This window comes from Panthera uncia (assembly GCF_023721935.1).
Source record: "Panthera uncia isolate 11264 chromosome B3 unlocalized genomic scaffold, Puncia_PCG_1.0 HiC_scaffold_1, whole genome shotgun sequence".
Taxonomy (NCBI): Eukaryota; Metazoa; Chordata; class Mammalia; order Carnivora; family Felidae; genus Panthera; species Panthera uncia.
The window spans coordinates 51,396,160-51,410,511 of NW_026057582.1; the positions used below are offsets into that span (position 1 = coordinate 51,396,160).

General features: G+C 35.1%; 1 protein-coding gene across 1 annotated transcript; it reads left to right on the plus strand.

Annotated features, from left to right (window-relative positions):
- Positions 1-293: 293 nt before the first annotated feature.
- Positions 294-1,112, plus strand: RPL10L (ribosomal protein L10 like). Its single transcript, XM_049611934.1, has one exon. The coding sequence runs from the start codon at positions 325-327 to the stop codon at positions 1,030-1,032; it is 708 nt and encodes a 235-aa protein (XP_049467891.1). The 5' UTR covers positions 294-324; the 3' UTR covers positions 1,033-1,112.
- Positions 1,113-14,352: the final 13,240 nt, after the last annotated feature.

Below are 14,352 nucleotides of genomic sequence, written 5' to 3' on the forward strand. Positions count from 1 at the left end.
ATAGCTGGAGACACCTTTCTTATATAAACTCTAGAAAATATGTCTTTTATACCTACGACAAAGCCTAGGGCAAAAGATCTATGCCTAAGATGGGCAGCGGGGAAAGAAAAGGGCCTCTAGGCCCAAGTGGCAAACACAATTCATTTCCAGGTAGCCCACAGGAGAATATACCTAACCCTCTGCTCTGCGCATGTGCCAAGTTGTGCCCACAAAGGCGTACACCGTTGCTGTATCTATGGTGGGGACGTCCTGAAAGAGAGTCTTCCTGCTGTCAACGCGCCTCTATGGTTCCATGCGGGAAGATGGACAATATTACGAAGGCGCATGCGCAGGCGTGAGAACGTGCGCTTCCTTCTCTTCAAGGCTCTCCGAGTTCTTGCTGTTGCCATGGGCCGCAGACCAGCTCGTTGTTACCGGTACTGCAAAAACAAGCCGTATCCAAAGTCTCGTTTCTGCCGTGGTGTTCCTGATGCCAAGATCCGCATCTTTGACCTGGGTCGGAAGAAGGCAAAAGTGGATGAGTTCCCACTCTGTGGTCACATGGTGTCTAATGAATATGAGCAGCTCTCCTCTGAAGCCCTGGAGGCCGCTCGAATTTGTGCCAACAAGTATATGGTGAAGAGTTGTGGCAAAGATGGCTTTCATATTCGAGTGCGGCTTCATCCCTTCCATGTCATCCGCATCAACAAGATGTTGTCCTGTGCTGGGGCTGACAGGCTCCAGACAGGTATGCGAGGTGCCTTTGGAAAGCCCCAGGGCACAGTGGCCAGAGTCCATATTGGTCAAGTCATCATGTCCATCCGCACCAAACTTCAGAATAAGAAACACGTGATTGAAGCCTTACGCAGGGCCAAGTTCAAGTTCCCTGGCCGCCAGAAGATCCATATCTCCAAGAAGTGGGGCTTTACCAAGTTTAATGCTAATGAATTTGAAGACAAAGTGGCTAAGAAGCGACTCATCCAGGATGGTTGTGGAGTCAAATATGTTCCCAATCGTGGCCCTCTGGACAGGTGGCGAGCTCTGCACTCCTGAGGTCTTTGACAGCACTGATTCCTTTGGCCATGCTGGCCTCACATGCTCACCAATAAATTTTATTTGCTGACAAAAAATAAGTATTTTTTGGTATTTTAAATATTTTTAAATGTTTGTCCAATTTTTAGAATATAGACCATGAGAGAAATAGTTTTATATTAAAGGCGAGTTTTAATAGCAAATGATGCTTTTCCTCAAGTATGAATGAAATAATTTGTATGCAATTTACAGAGAAAGTTACTGCAATTCTAATCCAAACACTTTTAATTTGGAAGAGTGTAAGGAAATATGTCAAAAGTTTTGTTTGTAGTGACATAAGTTATGCTGCTATCCTTACCTGGAATAAAAAAATAGCTAGAAAACATCCAAGATTTGTAGAGAAAAAATTGTTATTGTTTATGGAAAATAAACAATAGGGATGACAATAATGATATTTATTAGTGATACTTCAACTGCAATCTCTTTGAAACTAAAAAAAAGCCTATTCTTAAACTTGTTTATGTTTTCCTTATAAATTTCTGCACATTGATTTTAGAATTTCGTATCACCTCCAATTATCAGCATTTGGACAGTTGGTTGTGACTGCAAAAGGTTTCCTCAGACAAGCCTTACATTATTTCACACTCAGGAGACAACAGTCCAATCTTTTCTTCATTACAGAAAGGTCATAGGTTGACAATAGAGTTCACATTGCTTGTATCGAAGTCCCAGTAGAACCACCAGAAAAGAGAAAATGACACCAAATCAACTATCTGTGCTTTAAAAGGACCCTAGAGAGACTTTACAATCTGTAGGTGCTTGCTCTACATTAGAGTTACATTGATCATACAGGTGGTTTTGTTGTTTGTTTTGTTTTATTTTTGAAACTACATAAGCTAAAATTACTGGGTCTGTGTTATATTTTAAAATTTTGGTTCCTTATTTAGTCTTCTGAATCTCAATCTTGCCAACAGTGACCTCACCTTTTTGAAACTAACCAATCGTTTTCAGGGTCAACATACTGAATGAAAGCAACAAAGGGAATACTGAACAGTATTGAGATATGCACTTATTAAAGTATTTCCATTTACTTAAAAACTTCCTTTGTCAATCCTAAAATTTTGCATATGGCAATATTTTTTTGAGGGTCCTGCCGTAAGATATGTCCTACTTGTATATTTTAAAGCAAGGTTGCTGTATTAAGCTATAATATTTTCCATATTATATATAAATGAGGAAGATAAATAGTAAGTAATATGAATATACATACAGTGTTCTTTCACCTAAGAAGCACTTTCCTTGATGTGTTTTACCTGATGCTTTAAAATTCCTCAAGGTTTCTAGGAAATAAAGTGCTGTGCATATCTTCTGACTCCTATCCAGTCTCGTTTACTTTTTGCCACACAGTCTTTCAAAATGAAAACTTGTATTGAAATGTGAGACACAACACAACGAAACAGTCCCTTAGTTACCTGTTTGTTTTTTTTTTAATTTAAGTTTATTTATTTTGAGATAGAGGGAGAGAGAAAAAGCACATGTGTGAGAGTGAGTTGGGGGGAGGGGCAGAAAAAGGAGAATAATTCCAAGGAGGCTCTGCATGTTCTCAGTGCAAAGCCAGATGTGGGGCTTGAACTCAGGAAATGTGACATCATGACCTGAGCCGAAATCAAAAGTCAGACGCTCAACCAACTGAGCCACCCAGATGCCCCAGTTATTATGTTAATATAACAATGATGCAGCATTTAAAATATTTTCCAGCTTCATTATTCACCCTTCTCTTTGACCTCAAACTTCTCAAATGTCTTGACCTTCAAACTTGGAACTCTGTACTTGCTAAATACAGGGAGGGAGCTAAGGAAAAGCCAATAAACATCTTTAGCTATGATTACTTATGCATATAGATAGGTAGATGAGAAGAAAGTGAAAGATTAAAAATTTTACACTAAAACCTGGTAGGTAGGTATCATTAAGACTTATTATTTGATTTCTCCTACAGTTTTCTATGATAAGCTATTATATACATTTTATTTCCTTTAATGTTGATAGAAGAACACTTTCACTTTTTTAAGCAACAATGCTATTATGTCTCTAAGTCATGATTTTATTTTTTCAGTATTTTTCTGTTTTCTGGTCATTGTAGTTATTGACAGATTGATAAGACAACAGTTGAGGTGAAGGATGATTTGATTATATTTTTTGCAGAGATCATTATTTCTAAATTTCTATTCAAAATGTAAATTTTAATTTGGGAACATATTATGTATTCATATATTCATGCACCACTTCAATGAAACAGAACTATCTGCTTTTTTCAAAAAAAAAAAATACAAGTACAGTTAACTACATTCAAGTAAATGTTGCTCTCTAAAACTCTCATTTGGTTAATGGAGTTTCCAGGTTTTATGGAAAATAGTGACTGTATCAGAAGATGATGAAAACTTCAATTGGACCATGCATCATTACCAACTCAGTTTTGAAAATGACCATTATATAATCTACCATTTCTCCCCCTGCTTCAAAATATCCAGTTCTACGAAGCATACATAGCCTGAAGTCCTTAATTTTTATAAAAATAAACACTGTGGCATGAATTGGATGTCACTAACACTGGCTTTTAATTTCCATTTTAGCAGCTTGCCTATCCTGACAAAATTCAAGTAAGTCTTTCTGATTCTTAGAGTGTCACCATGGACCTAAGGATTAAGCTGGGAGATCATTAAGCTCCAATCACCTCTTGCTTTATATAAATGACATAGGTTTGGGTATTTCTTAGAGTAGTGACTTTGGTGTTTTCATAAAAATACCTACTTGTTTTTAATAAGGAATGCAGAAAATAATGAGTAAAGTCAAAGTGAATTAAATTACACCATCAATAATAATTCAAAGTGAAGCCATTGTCATGCTTAACAGTGGATAATAAGGGAAGCTCTGACTGGATTTGAATCTCAGTTTCTCCACATACTTGGGCAAATTACTTAGTATCACCATTACTTAATTTTCTCAACTGTAAAATGAAGTTAAGACACTATAGATTATAAGGTTGTTTTAGGATTGAATTAGATAATTCACCGAGAAAATGAGTAAGATTATGTCTTGCACATATTAAGTATACAAAATTAGTGTCAATTTATAAGTTAATATTCATGTTATCATTACTTCATTTGCTCCTGCATCACTGCTTCTCAGCCTCTGATTTTTGCTGCTTGTAGTGTTATTATTTTTTCATAATTTACAACACTAATACTATTTGGCAACCATTATTCCCTCTAGTCGTCTAATCTGAGTTCTTGATTTAATTGGATTCAATATTCTGATTTTAGTTTTTGTTAATTTTTATCTTTAGTTTTGTAATTTCCACTTTCATATTCTATTTGGGTGTCTATTCTTGGGGTCCTTTTGAAGAATGTAATTGGGCTCTACCCATTATCCTTTACTATTTATTACTCACTTATGGAGATTTGCTTTATTTCCTTTTTCTTCCCCACAGATTGTATTTTTTATCTAGTTTACCCACATTTTCCATTCAATATTTCTTTCTTCCTTCTTCCTCCTTCTTCTTTTTCTCATTTTTTTCAAAAGAATGCTTATATGGCTTATCGTGCCATTATTTTCATACTGCTTACGTGTGATAATAGACTGTTCTACCAGACCTCCTATTTAATCTGACAGATTATTAAGTAAATTTCTCTAGTCACGCTTTCACAAAGCTTTTGTTACTTCTTTCTTCATTTAGTCTTCTTTTTGGGTGCCGTAGTTTGAAAACTGGATATTGCTACCTACTTTTCCATGGCTTCAGGGTGAGAAGCTAGGGGAAGGAAGGAACTAGAAGGGTTAATTATATCCAATAATGGATGCTGGACTCTGATTCAACTTCTGAGATCCGATTAAATATTCTGCACCCAAGCTGACTCCTTGAAGTCAGGTGTGTAGCCCACCTTTCCTGCTGTGGTGTATTTCTTATACTCACCCCTGCTGCTGTTCAGTGCTGAACACTGGAAAATGGTGAGCCCAAGTGTGAGCATCTTTGGTGTTGGTTGGGGTTCCACGTGTCAATAGATTTTCATATAATTTTCTCTTGTGTATTAATTATAACCTTAGTACACTTCTTTCCATATTAGGGCATTAGTGAGACATTTTTGAATTTCATGTTTCTTTAGAAATGTTTCTAAGAGTTTTGAGACTTTTGAAGAGGTGAATTTCATTAATGGTCATTAAATAGTTCACTATTTCTCTTCACTCCTCAAAATATGAAATTATAGATAATTATTTAGCTAGAGTTCTTTAATTTAAAAAATACAGCTCTGGGATGGGGCGCCTGGGTGGCGCAGTCGGTTAAGCGTCCGACTTCAGCCAGGTCACGATCTCGCGGTCTGTGAGTTCGAGCCCCGCCTCAGGCTCTGGGCTGATGGCTCGGAGCCTGGAGCCTGTTTCCGATTCTGTGTCTCCCTCTCTCTCTGCCCCTCCCCCGTTCATGCTCTGTCTCTCTCTGTCCCAAAAATAAATAAAAAACGTTGAAAAAAAAATTAAAAAAAAATAAATAAAAAATAAAAAATACAGCTCTGGGATATTAGATGAGAATACCATCTCCATTTTATGGAGGATTTAGGATCTTTTCTCCTAAATTTATGATATGCATATGACATGACCTTTTTATTGGTAGCTTTTGAATGTATTTCTTCTCTCCTGCTCTAAGAAGCTGAAACTACTAGTCTAGGCTACACTAAAGGAATATACAGGAGATTTGAGTAGGATAGGTGACAATTTTAATAATTATAAGTGAGAAGTTATGGATGAGCCTTATCTATCATTAAGGAAATGCGCTACTAAAAAACAGCAACAGGGTTACAAGGGAGCACAGGAGGTAGTTTTTCTTGGAAAACAAAAATTTTTATGTTCACTTCAATGTTTCTCCCGTCAAACCAGGAGAAACCATCTTGATGAAAAACTCCACAAACCATTCTAGTAAATGCCTGAATTACTGAAACTTAAAAGACATTGAAATTGCACCAAAATAACAACATAAAGAAACTTCTATACCACTTTCAAAAAACTTCTTTACCACTTAACTGTGATCCATCTACTTTTCTACCCCATATAAGCACCTTAAATATGAACATACTTTAAATTTCCATTACACACACACACACACACACACACACACACACACACATACTATACACATTCTCCAGTTGGTAGGAATTTAATTTATACATACAATGGACTGCTTCAATTTATAACAGTACTCTGCAATCGCATGCCAATTTTTGAGACAAAACTGGATTATTAATAAAATTGTAATTTTCTCAGTTTCATATGTTTTTCAACATATTATAAAATAACTGAAAGTTATCAAAATAAAATAGTCTAGAAAGTTCAAGCCTACTTTATCTCAAAGAAAAGTTGAGATTTTGGAAATCTGATTCTTAACTACAGATAATGACATTTTATCTGGCAAATATCACCAGTACTTACTTACTGACTTAGTGAATTTGAGTTATATGGAGCTCTAACTTCAGAAAATCATTTGAAATTACATAACAGATTTGAAGAGGCTTCTGCCCTAAGACCCAGTATTACTACTTTTATTATTTTTTATTTTTAATGTTTATTCATTTTTGAGAAAGAGTGCGAGTAGGGGAGAGAGAGGGAGAGAGAGAGGGAGAGAGAGAAGGAGACACAGAATCCAATGCAGGCTCCGAGCTGTCAGTGCAGAGCCCCACGCGAGGCTCGAACTCACAGACCATGAGATCATGACCTGAGCCAAAGTCAGATGCCTAATTGACTGAGCCACCCAGGCGCCCCCAGTATTACAACTTTTAGATATCTATGTTAGAAAACTATGATGATGCATATGCAAGAGCCTTCATATCACTGTTAAAAATAAGAGAAAAAAAAAAGAAAACCAAAACTAATTTCCATAAAGAGGACAATGAATGTATCTATTGGGGTATATTTACAATGGGAAACACCAAAAAGAGTGAAAATAAATAACCTACCACACAGCCAACAACATAGATAAGTCTCAGAAATAAAATGTTGAGTGAAAACAAGAAAATAAGACTCTAAACAGTGTAATGTCTTTTTAAAAGCTCAAAACAAATATAACTAGAGGAAATATTGTGTGTATATGAAGAAATATGTGATAAATCTAGTTTTCTAAGGAAATACTAACTCACAGAAATAAAGGCTAGGTGTTTGCATGGGTGAAACATCGCACGGCACAGAAGGATTTAGGATGGTCTGTAAAGGATACTCAGATTAGATTAGATTCAGTAATACTAGTGTTGTTCTCATTTACATTTAGGAGTATAAGTTCGAGGATACTTCACTTGCTTCTAACTAATAAAATATGGCAAAAGTGATGGGCTGTCACTCTCAGGACGATGTTACAAAGCAAGTTCTTGCAGCTCATTATCTTCAGTATGTCAGGGCTAATAAAGGAACATTCCTCTTCCATATTTATTTGATAAACAATTTGTCAAATCACCACATTCAACTGCCCTTAATAAATCATAATGTGATTTTTATTGAATTTATATTAACTCTACAGAGCAATCTGGTGAGAAAAAACATCTTTATGAAAAGGAGTCTTCCTGTTTATGAAGTAAATCTGTAAATTTATTAAGTCTCCTTTAATGTTTTTCAATACATTTTTATAATTTTCTCCATTATTGTTTTGTACATCTTTTGTTAGATTTGCTTTTAGATTCTTTATGGTTTTTTGTTGACATTGAAAAGATCATCTTTCTTACATTTCAAGTGTGCTCTTTTATTAACTCTTTCTGCTAATTCGCTTGCATATTTCTTACAGACATATCATCTGCTAATATTAATGATTTTGTCTCTTAGTCTCCAATATTTATATTTTAATACGGTTCTTATTCTTTTTGTACTAAAATCTTCAATATAATGTGAATAGAAATGGTAGGAGCAAACAATGTTCTTACATTAATCCTGAATTTAAAGGAATTGCCTCTAACATCTCATCTTTAAAGATGATATTCCCAGGGTGCCTGAGTGGCTCAGTTAGTTAAGTGTCTGACTTTGGCTCAGGTCGTGAACTAGCAGCTCATGGGTTCAAGCCTAATGTTGGGCTCTTTGCTGCCAGCTCAGAGCCTGGAGCCTGCTTCAGATTCTGTGTCTCTCACTCCCTCTGTCCCTCTCCTGCTCATGTTCTGTCTCTCTCTCTCTCCTTCAAAAATAAGTAAACATTAAAAAAATTAAAAGATGATATTCCCTCTGTTTTTAAGAGATACTCTTTATGGAGTAATGGAATCTTCACCAACGTTCTTTTTGGCAAGAGTTAGTTTCTTCCACTTGTTTTCTTCTTTTTCTCTTTCAAATCTAGAAGTTGAATATATTGAATGGTTTTGTATATCTGGTGACATTCAGTTTTCTACAGTAATAAATAAATATTTATTACACTACTTTTTTGTCATGATTAACCACCTTACATTCCTGGAATAAACCTAATTCTGTTGTGTAATTTTTTATATGCTGCTGAAGTAAGTTTGCCATTTTACTATTATTATATTGGTTTCAAGGATAGTCTTGCCTCATACATAGAGCTAATATGTATTGTTCTCTCTTTTCTATTTTAGAAGAGACTTATGATACTGATATCATTTTCCTGGAAGGTTTATTAGAATCTCCTTTTAACCATTTGAGCCTGGTGTTTTTTTGTTTTGTGTACATGTGTTGGGAGATGATTTTAACTATTGATTTAGTTTATTTAGTGATTTCAGAAATATTCTGACTTTTAATATTTTTGTGGTGCTACATATTTTGTAGTATTTTTTATTTTTATTTTTAACCATTTGGCTACTCTTCAGAGAACTGAAAGTACCAAGTAGCAACATGACATAGACAACAGAGGCACCAGCTCTCTTGTCACAATAGAGCAAAGTAATGCACTATTTGACAGAAAAGACCGCAGAAGTAAATCACTGGAAGAAAAAATATCTAAGGAAATACAAGTTGAAAAATTTCCATTTACCAATAACCAAAGGAAAGTGGTACTCAATGTGATATAACAATCCCCCAAAATACCTTTCTATTGAGTCCCGTTTCTGAGCATGGAATCATAACACAGATGGGGCTGTCTACCATAGACTGCCCAGGCTGATCCTGGGCCACTCTCACTGACTTTAGAATGAGAAATGTTCTCATCATTATGGAGCAAAGATGAAAAGCGGAGCCTGCTGTTTGGCCGCTGTGACATATGGATGCCACAAATCCACCATGAAAAGCACTCATGGTCCATCCTCTACTGAATCTCCATGGAATGCAGGATGCCAGAAAGAATCATCAGAGAAGAGGCAGCCTCCTTCTTCCCAACATTGGGACTCATTTCTCACCACCAGCTTACAGCCTCCTGGGGTTTTCAGATCTAAAGGGACATCAGATACAGATGTCAGTGGGTCCCTTGTCTTCTGTTATCACAGTCTCAGGGCTCTGTCTATATATCACTTTTAAACTTCCTCTGTGTTATATAATCGTGGTTGCTGTAAACTTTTACTTCTATATTTTTGATTGTAGAGATTCTGCTCTTTTGTCAAAGCTGGAAAATTCTCATCTATTATTTCTGCAGACATTGCTGTTCTAATTTCACTATTCTCTTTTTCTGGAACTCAGATTAAACATATGTTAGATCTTGTATCCCCCATGTCTCTTAATCTTTCTTTCATGTTTCTGTATCTTTGTTTCTTTGCATGGTATTTGAATAATTTCTGCATATCTATTTTCATGTTCATTATTGTTTCTTTTGCTGACTTCAGTCTGTTGTTGAACCCACCCATGGAGATTTTAATTTCTGCAATTGCATTTTTTATTTTCAGAAGCTATATTTAGTTTCTTCTTAAAAGAACATTGCTCTTTTTCTTTACATTGCTCTTTTTCTTTATTTCATATTTATTTCTTCATGATTATTATATATTATTACTTTATATTTTAAAATTAATAATTTCATAAAACAGAAATCATAGGTGGATCTAAATTTATTATTTGTGGTTTTGTTTTCATTCATTCCTATTTCATAGTGGCTTGTTTTCTTTTCATTTTTTCTTTTAACAATTATTTTTATTGTTGGATTATATATTTTTTTTAACGTTTTTATTTTTGAGACAGAGAGAGACAGAGCATGAGCAGGGGAGGGGCAGAGAGAGAGGGAGACACAGAATCGGAAACAGGCTCCAGGCTCTGAGCAGTCAGCACAGAGCCCGATGCGGGGCTCGAACTCACGGACCGTGAGATCATGACCTGAGCCGAAGTCGGATGCTTAACTGACCAAGCCACCCAGGCGCCCCTGTTGGATTATATTTTGCTTAAATTATTCTGTGGTATACTAAAGTATATGTTGGATATTTTTTCTACCAGAGAAGATTTATGGTAGATTTTGCCTATTCATTGGGATGTTACCATCCTAAAACCAATTTCTTTCATCATGAGGAGTCAAGAACATGAAGTTATCAGGTTAAGCTTTCTGTCTTTTATATGCAGTAGGCTCTGTAAGGATTATATATTGTTTTATGTTATACTCCCTTTGCATGTGATAACCATTCACAGTTCCCTGCTCCAATTTCAACTTGATCTTGTTTGTTTGTTTCTGTTTTTGTTCTTTTGAGATTTCTTTATTTTCTAGTGAACTTAGGAATGTAACTAAAGGTAAGAATACAGACAGAATCTAGTTATATTTCAGTGGGAGGGTCACTTAAAGTACATAGTCTTCCTTACTTAAATGAAAGTCTTGTGATATTTTTTGATCTGGGGTATGTCCCTCGAAAATACAATTGTTGGGGTGCTTGGGGTGGCTCAGTCAGTTGGGCGGGTGACTCTTGATTTCAACTCAGGTCGTGATCTCACAGTCATGAGATGGAGCCCTGAGTCAAGGTCCTCACTGAGCATGGAACCTGCTTGAGATTCTCCCTCTCTGTGCCTCCCCTGCTCGCGTGTGTGCTCTCTCTCTCTCAAAATAAATAAATAAACTTAAAACAAAAAAGTAAAGAACAAAAAAGATACCTATCATGGTAACTTGACCTATAATCATATTAATATATACAGGCCTCATAAAATATTATAGTCTTTCTAATTTCATCACCTACTTACAAAATTATATCTAAAATACTGTGTACAACATGATGGGTTTTTATTGCATTGTCATACATAAGCAGAAAATGTTGTCCAGAATTCCAGCCTTCATAGGGTCTTGATAATAGGGAAATTTGCATAGGATTTGAAAGGCAGAAGTGAAGCAACAACAATTTTACTCACAAAGTTGGTGCAGAGCCCCGGGCGTCACTGAAGTTCATTAATGTGACTGATCTGCTGACTCACCTCACTGAAGGATGTCAACAATCTAACATCAGTTCTTCCAGCCTCTATAGATCTTGCCTTTTACTTTCTCTGGTACCAGACCAGGCATGTGTACAGCTGTGCTGAAAGGGCAGTGTCCTCTGTTCAGTTACACTGTTGGAGTTTGATGCACTGACAGACCTGGATTCTAGACTGTTCTTGTAGGATTCAGTAGTCCTCGTGGGTTCCATTTGTCCTGTGGGATCAAGTATATCCATACTTCTCTTTTGCCTCTAGGTTGTCCGATATGTTGGCATATACTTTTTTGTAGCATTCTCTTATAAACCTTTATATTTCTGTGGTATCAGTTGTTACCTCTTCTCTTTCATTTCTGATTTTTTTTTTTTTTTGGTCCTCTTTCTTTTCTCTTGATGAGTCTGGCTAAAGGTTTACCAGTTTTGTTTGTCTTTTTGAAGAACCAGTTCTTGGTTTCACTGAACTTTTGCACGAAAAGTTTCTAGTCTCTTTTTTATTTATTTACAGACTGATATCTATTATTTCCTTTCTTCTACTAACTACCCATACTTCTCTTCACTATGCATTTAGATTTTTTTCTGCAACTGCCTGACTTTCTGACTCATTGTGACTTTAGGCCCACACAAGGACAGAGACAACAGCTTTCAGTAAATATCCTCATTGTCCCTGGTCAGTGACTTTGGTGAGTTTTATCTAATCACCCACTACCTCCCTCAGAACTATTTTTCCAGCCATTCCTATTAATATAATTTTTATAGTACATTTCTTATTCTATATTACTCTTAGTGTTTCTGCTTCCCTGAGCAAACTCTAGCTAATACAGAAATAATCATTAAAATCAAGAAAATACTGAAAATTATTTTGGCATAGTTGTGGAAAAAATAAAATGTTTTTGAATATATATTCTTGTTTGGATCCTGGTTCTGCCCTACTCTTTCCCTTTCACCTAGAGCAGTTGATTGAAACTTTCAGAGACTTAGTTGCCTAAACTTCAAAACAATTCCAACTGTAAAATGATTATTATAACAATTATGAGAACATGCACTGAGCACAGTTTCTGGGGCACAGTACGCTCCGAATGAATGTTATTTATTATCATCATTTATTATTAACTTATTAGAACTTGAAAGGAGTTCGCTGTATTATTAGCTATGCTCATTAATATAATCACTCTGGCTATGAAGTGAAATATAAATTGTACCTAATTTTAATTGCATAATCCCTAAATCTCTTGATGTGATCTTTAAAATTTATGTTTAAAGTATACATTGAACCTACTTTTTCTATGTATGTCCAACCATGATGAAGTATCTGATTTCCACGTATGAAAATGTTTAATGATCATCATACTATGATAGGTTAATTATGATTTTCTATATGCGAAGACACATATAATTTCTGTGAAATAATTATTGCAGCTTATGCCATTGGGCCATATTTTAACTTTTTACTATCTGTTAATCTATTGCTTAAAATATTTAGATATAATTTAAATTATATAAGTGATTATTTGTATGTATTAGAAAAGGAGCATTAAAAAGTATTTATTTTTATAGCAGTATAAAAGATAAAATAATTTACTATCTCCAACTTATAAGTTGCAGCAGCATATTGCTATATATTATTTTAAATTTAATAAATCACAAACAGTTGCGATTAAGCTAGAGGAAGCATTTTTACTGGTGATCAGGTATTTTAAAGAGATACATTAAAATGTAAGAATGAGCTGCATAAATTAAAGCCATAAAAAAGCATAGAGTCCATTCACAAGATCATTGTCTTTCATTCTGGACTTTAAGCCTACCAATGCAACTAACTTACACAAAATTACAAATTTTCATGCTAGATTCTTATTTATAAACATCTTCTCCCTATCTTTCACACAAACATTTGAGGTTGTCAGCAAGTCAACAGTTCTGCAAATTTAGTAGTTTCATATCGCATCCAATCTAATCACTTGCCAATCAACTAAGAGAATAAAAAAAGAGAATCACTTCTGGAACAAAACTTTTTACATATGAACTATTTTTCCAAAAATCTTTAATATTTGACAAATCAAGCATTATGTTTTGAACTTTGAGGACAAGAATTACTAGACTGCTAAAATGTTACCATGTAACAAGAAGGAATTAGAATTTATTTATAGAAGACCTGGTTAAGCTTACTCCTAACTGATTACAATAATGCCTCTGAGGAGTCTTATAACAAAATGCAGTTTGAATTATATAAAGAGGCTCATTTTTAACCAAGAAAAACTAATGCATGTTAAAACTTTATGCAAATATGAAGTAGGTATGTGGAAGCTAAATTGTATTATGTCTTAAGATAGATGTGCTATTAGATCAAATATTTTCAATTTATAGGTAAAATCTGCACAGTTTGAATACCTGAAGTGGGATGTGGCAGACTGACACAGAATGAAATCTGAAAATAGAATCACTTAAATGGGGTTCCAGTTCCATCAAAAAAGTAGAACACTATAGAGAATATGGAGACAGGTAATACTTAGGAAGCAGGCATTATAATTGATACAATTTTAAGAAAGTTTAAGCAACATTATAGGCTGATGGAGAGAGGCTATGGAAATTTCAAGACCAGTAAGATTTAGTAATCTCAGTGCAAGAAACATTGATCAAAAGACATCAGGACACAAATCCTGAGTACTGGAGTTAACCACAGGATTTCAACTCCTGAAAGTATTATCAAGACTAAGAACAGACCCTCAGGTCTAAAAAAAAAAGTAATAGACTGGGTATCAATATGGAGATTGATCAACTTGTCAGAAATGGTATAAATGATTAAAATGGTGTTCATGATCATGGAATGTATTCTTGCCCGTAAACTTGGATAAATAGAGGTCCTTGCTCCAGTCCACATATTGCACAGATTTCCTGGTTATACAAATGCAAGAATCTCTTTAGTGAAATTATCTCAGAATAGAATGGTAGGGAATGGACTTCTGGGGAAGATGAGAGTAGAAAGATTCTAAATTCACCTTGTCCCATGGATACATCT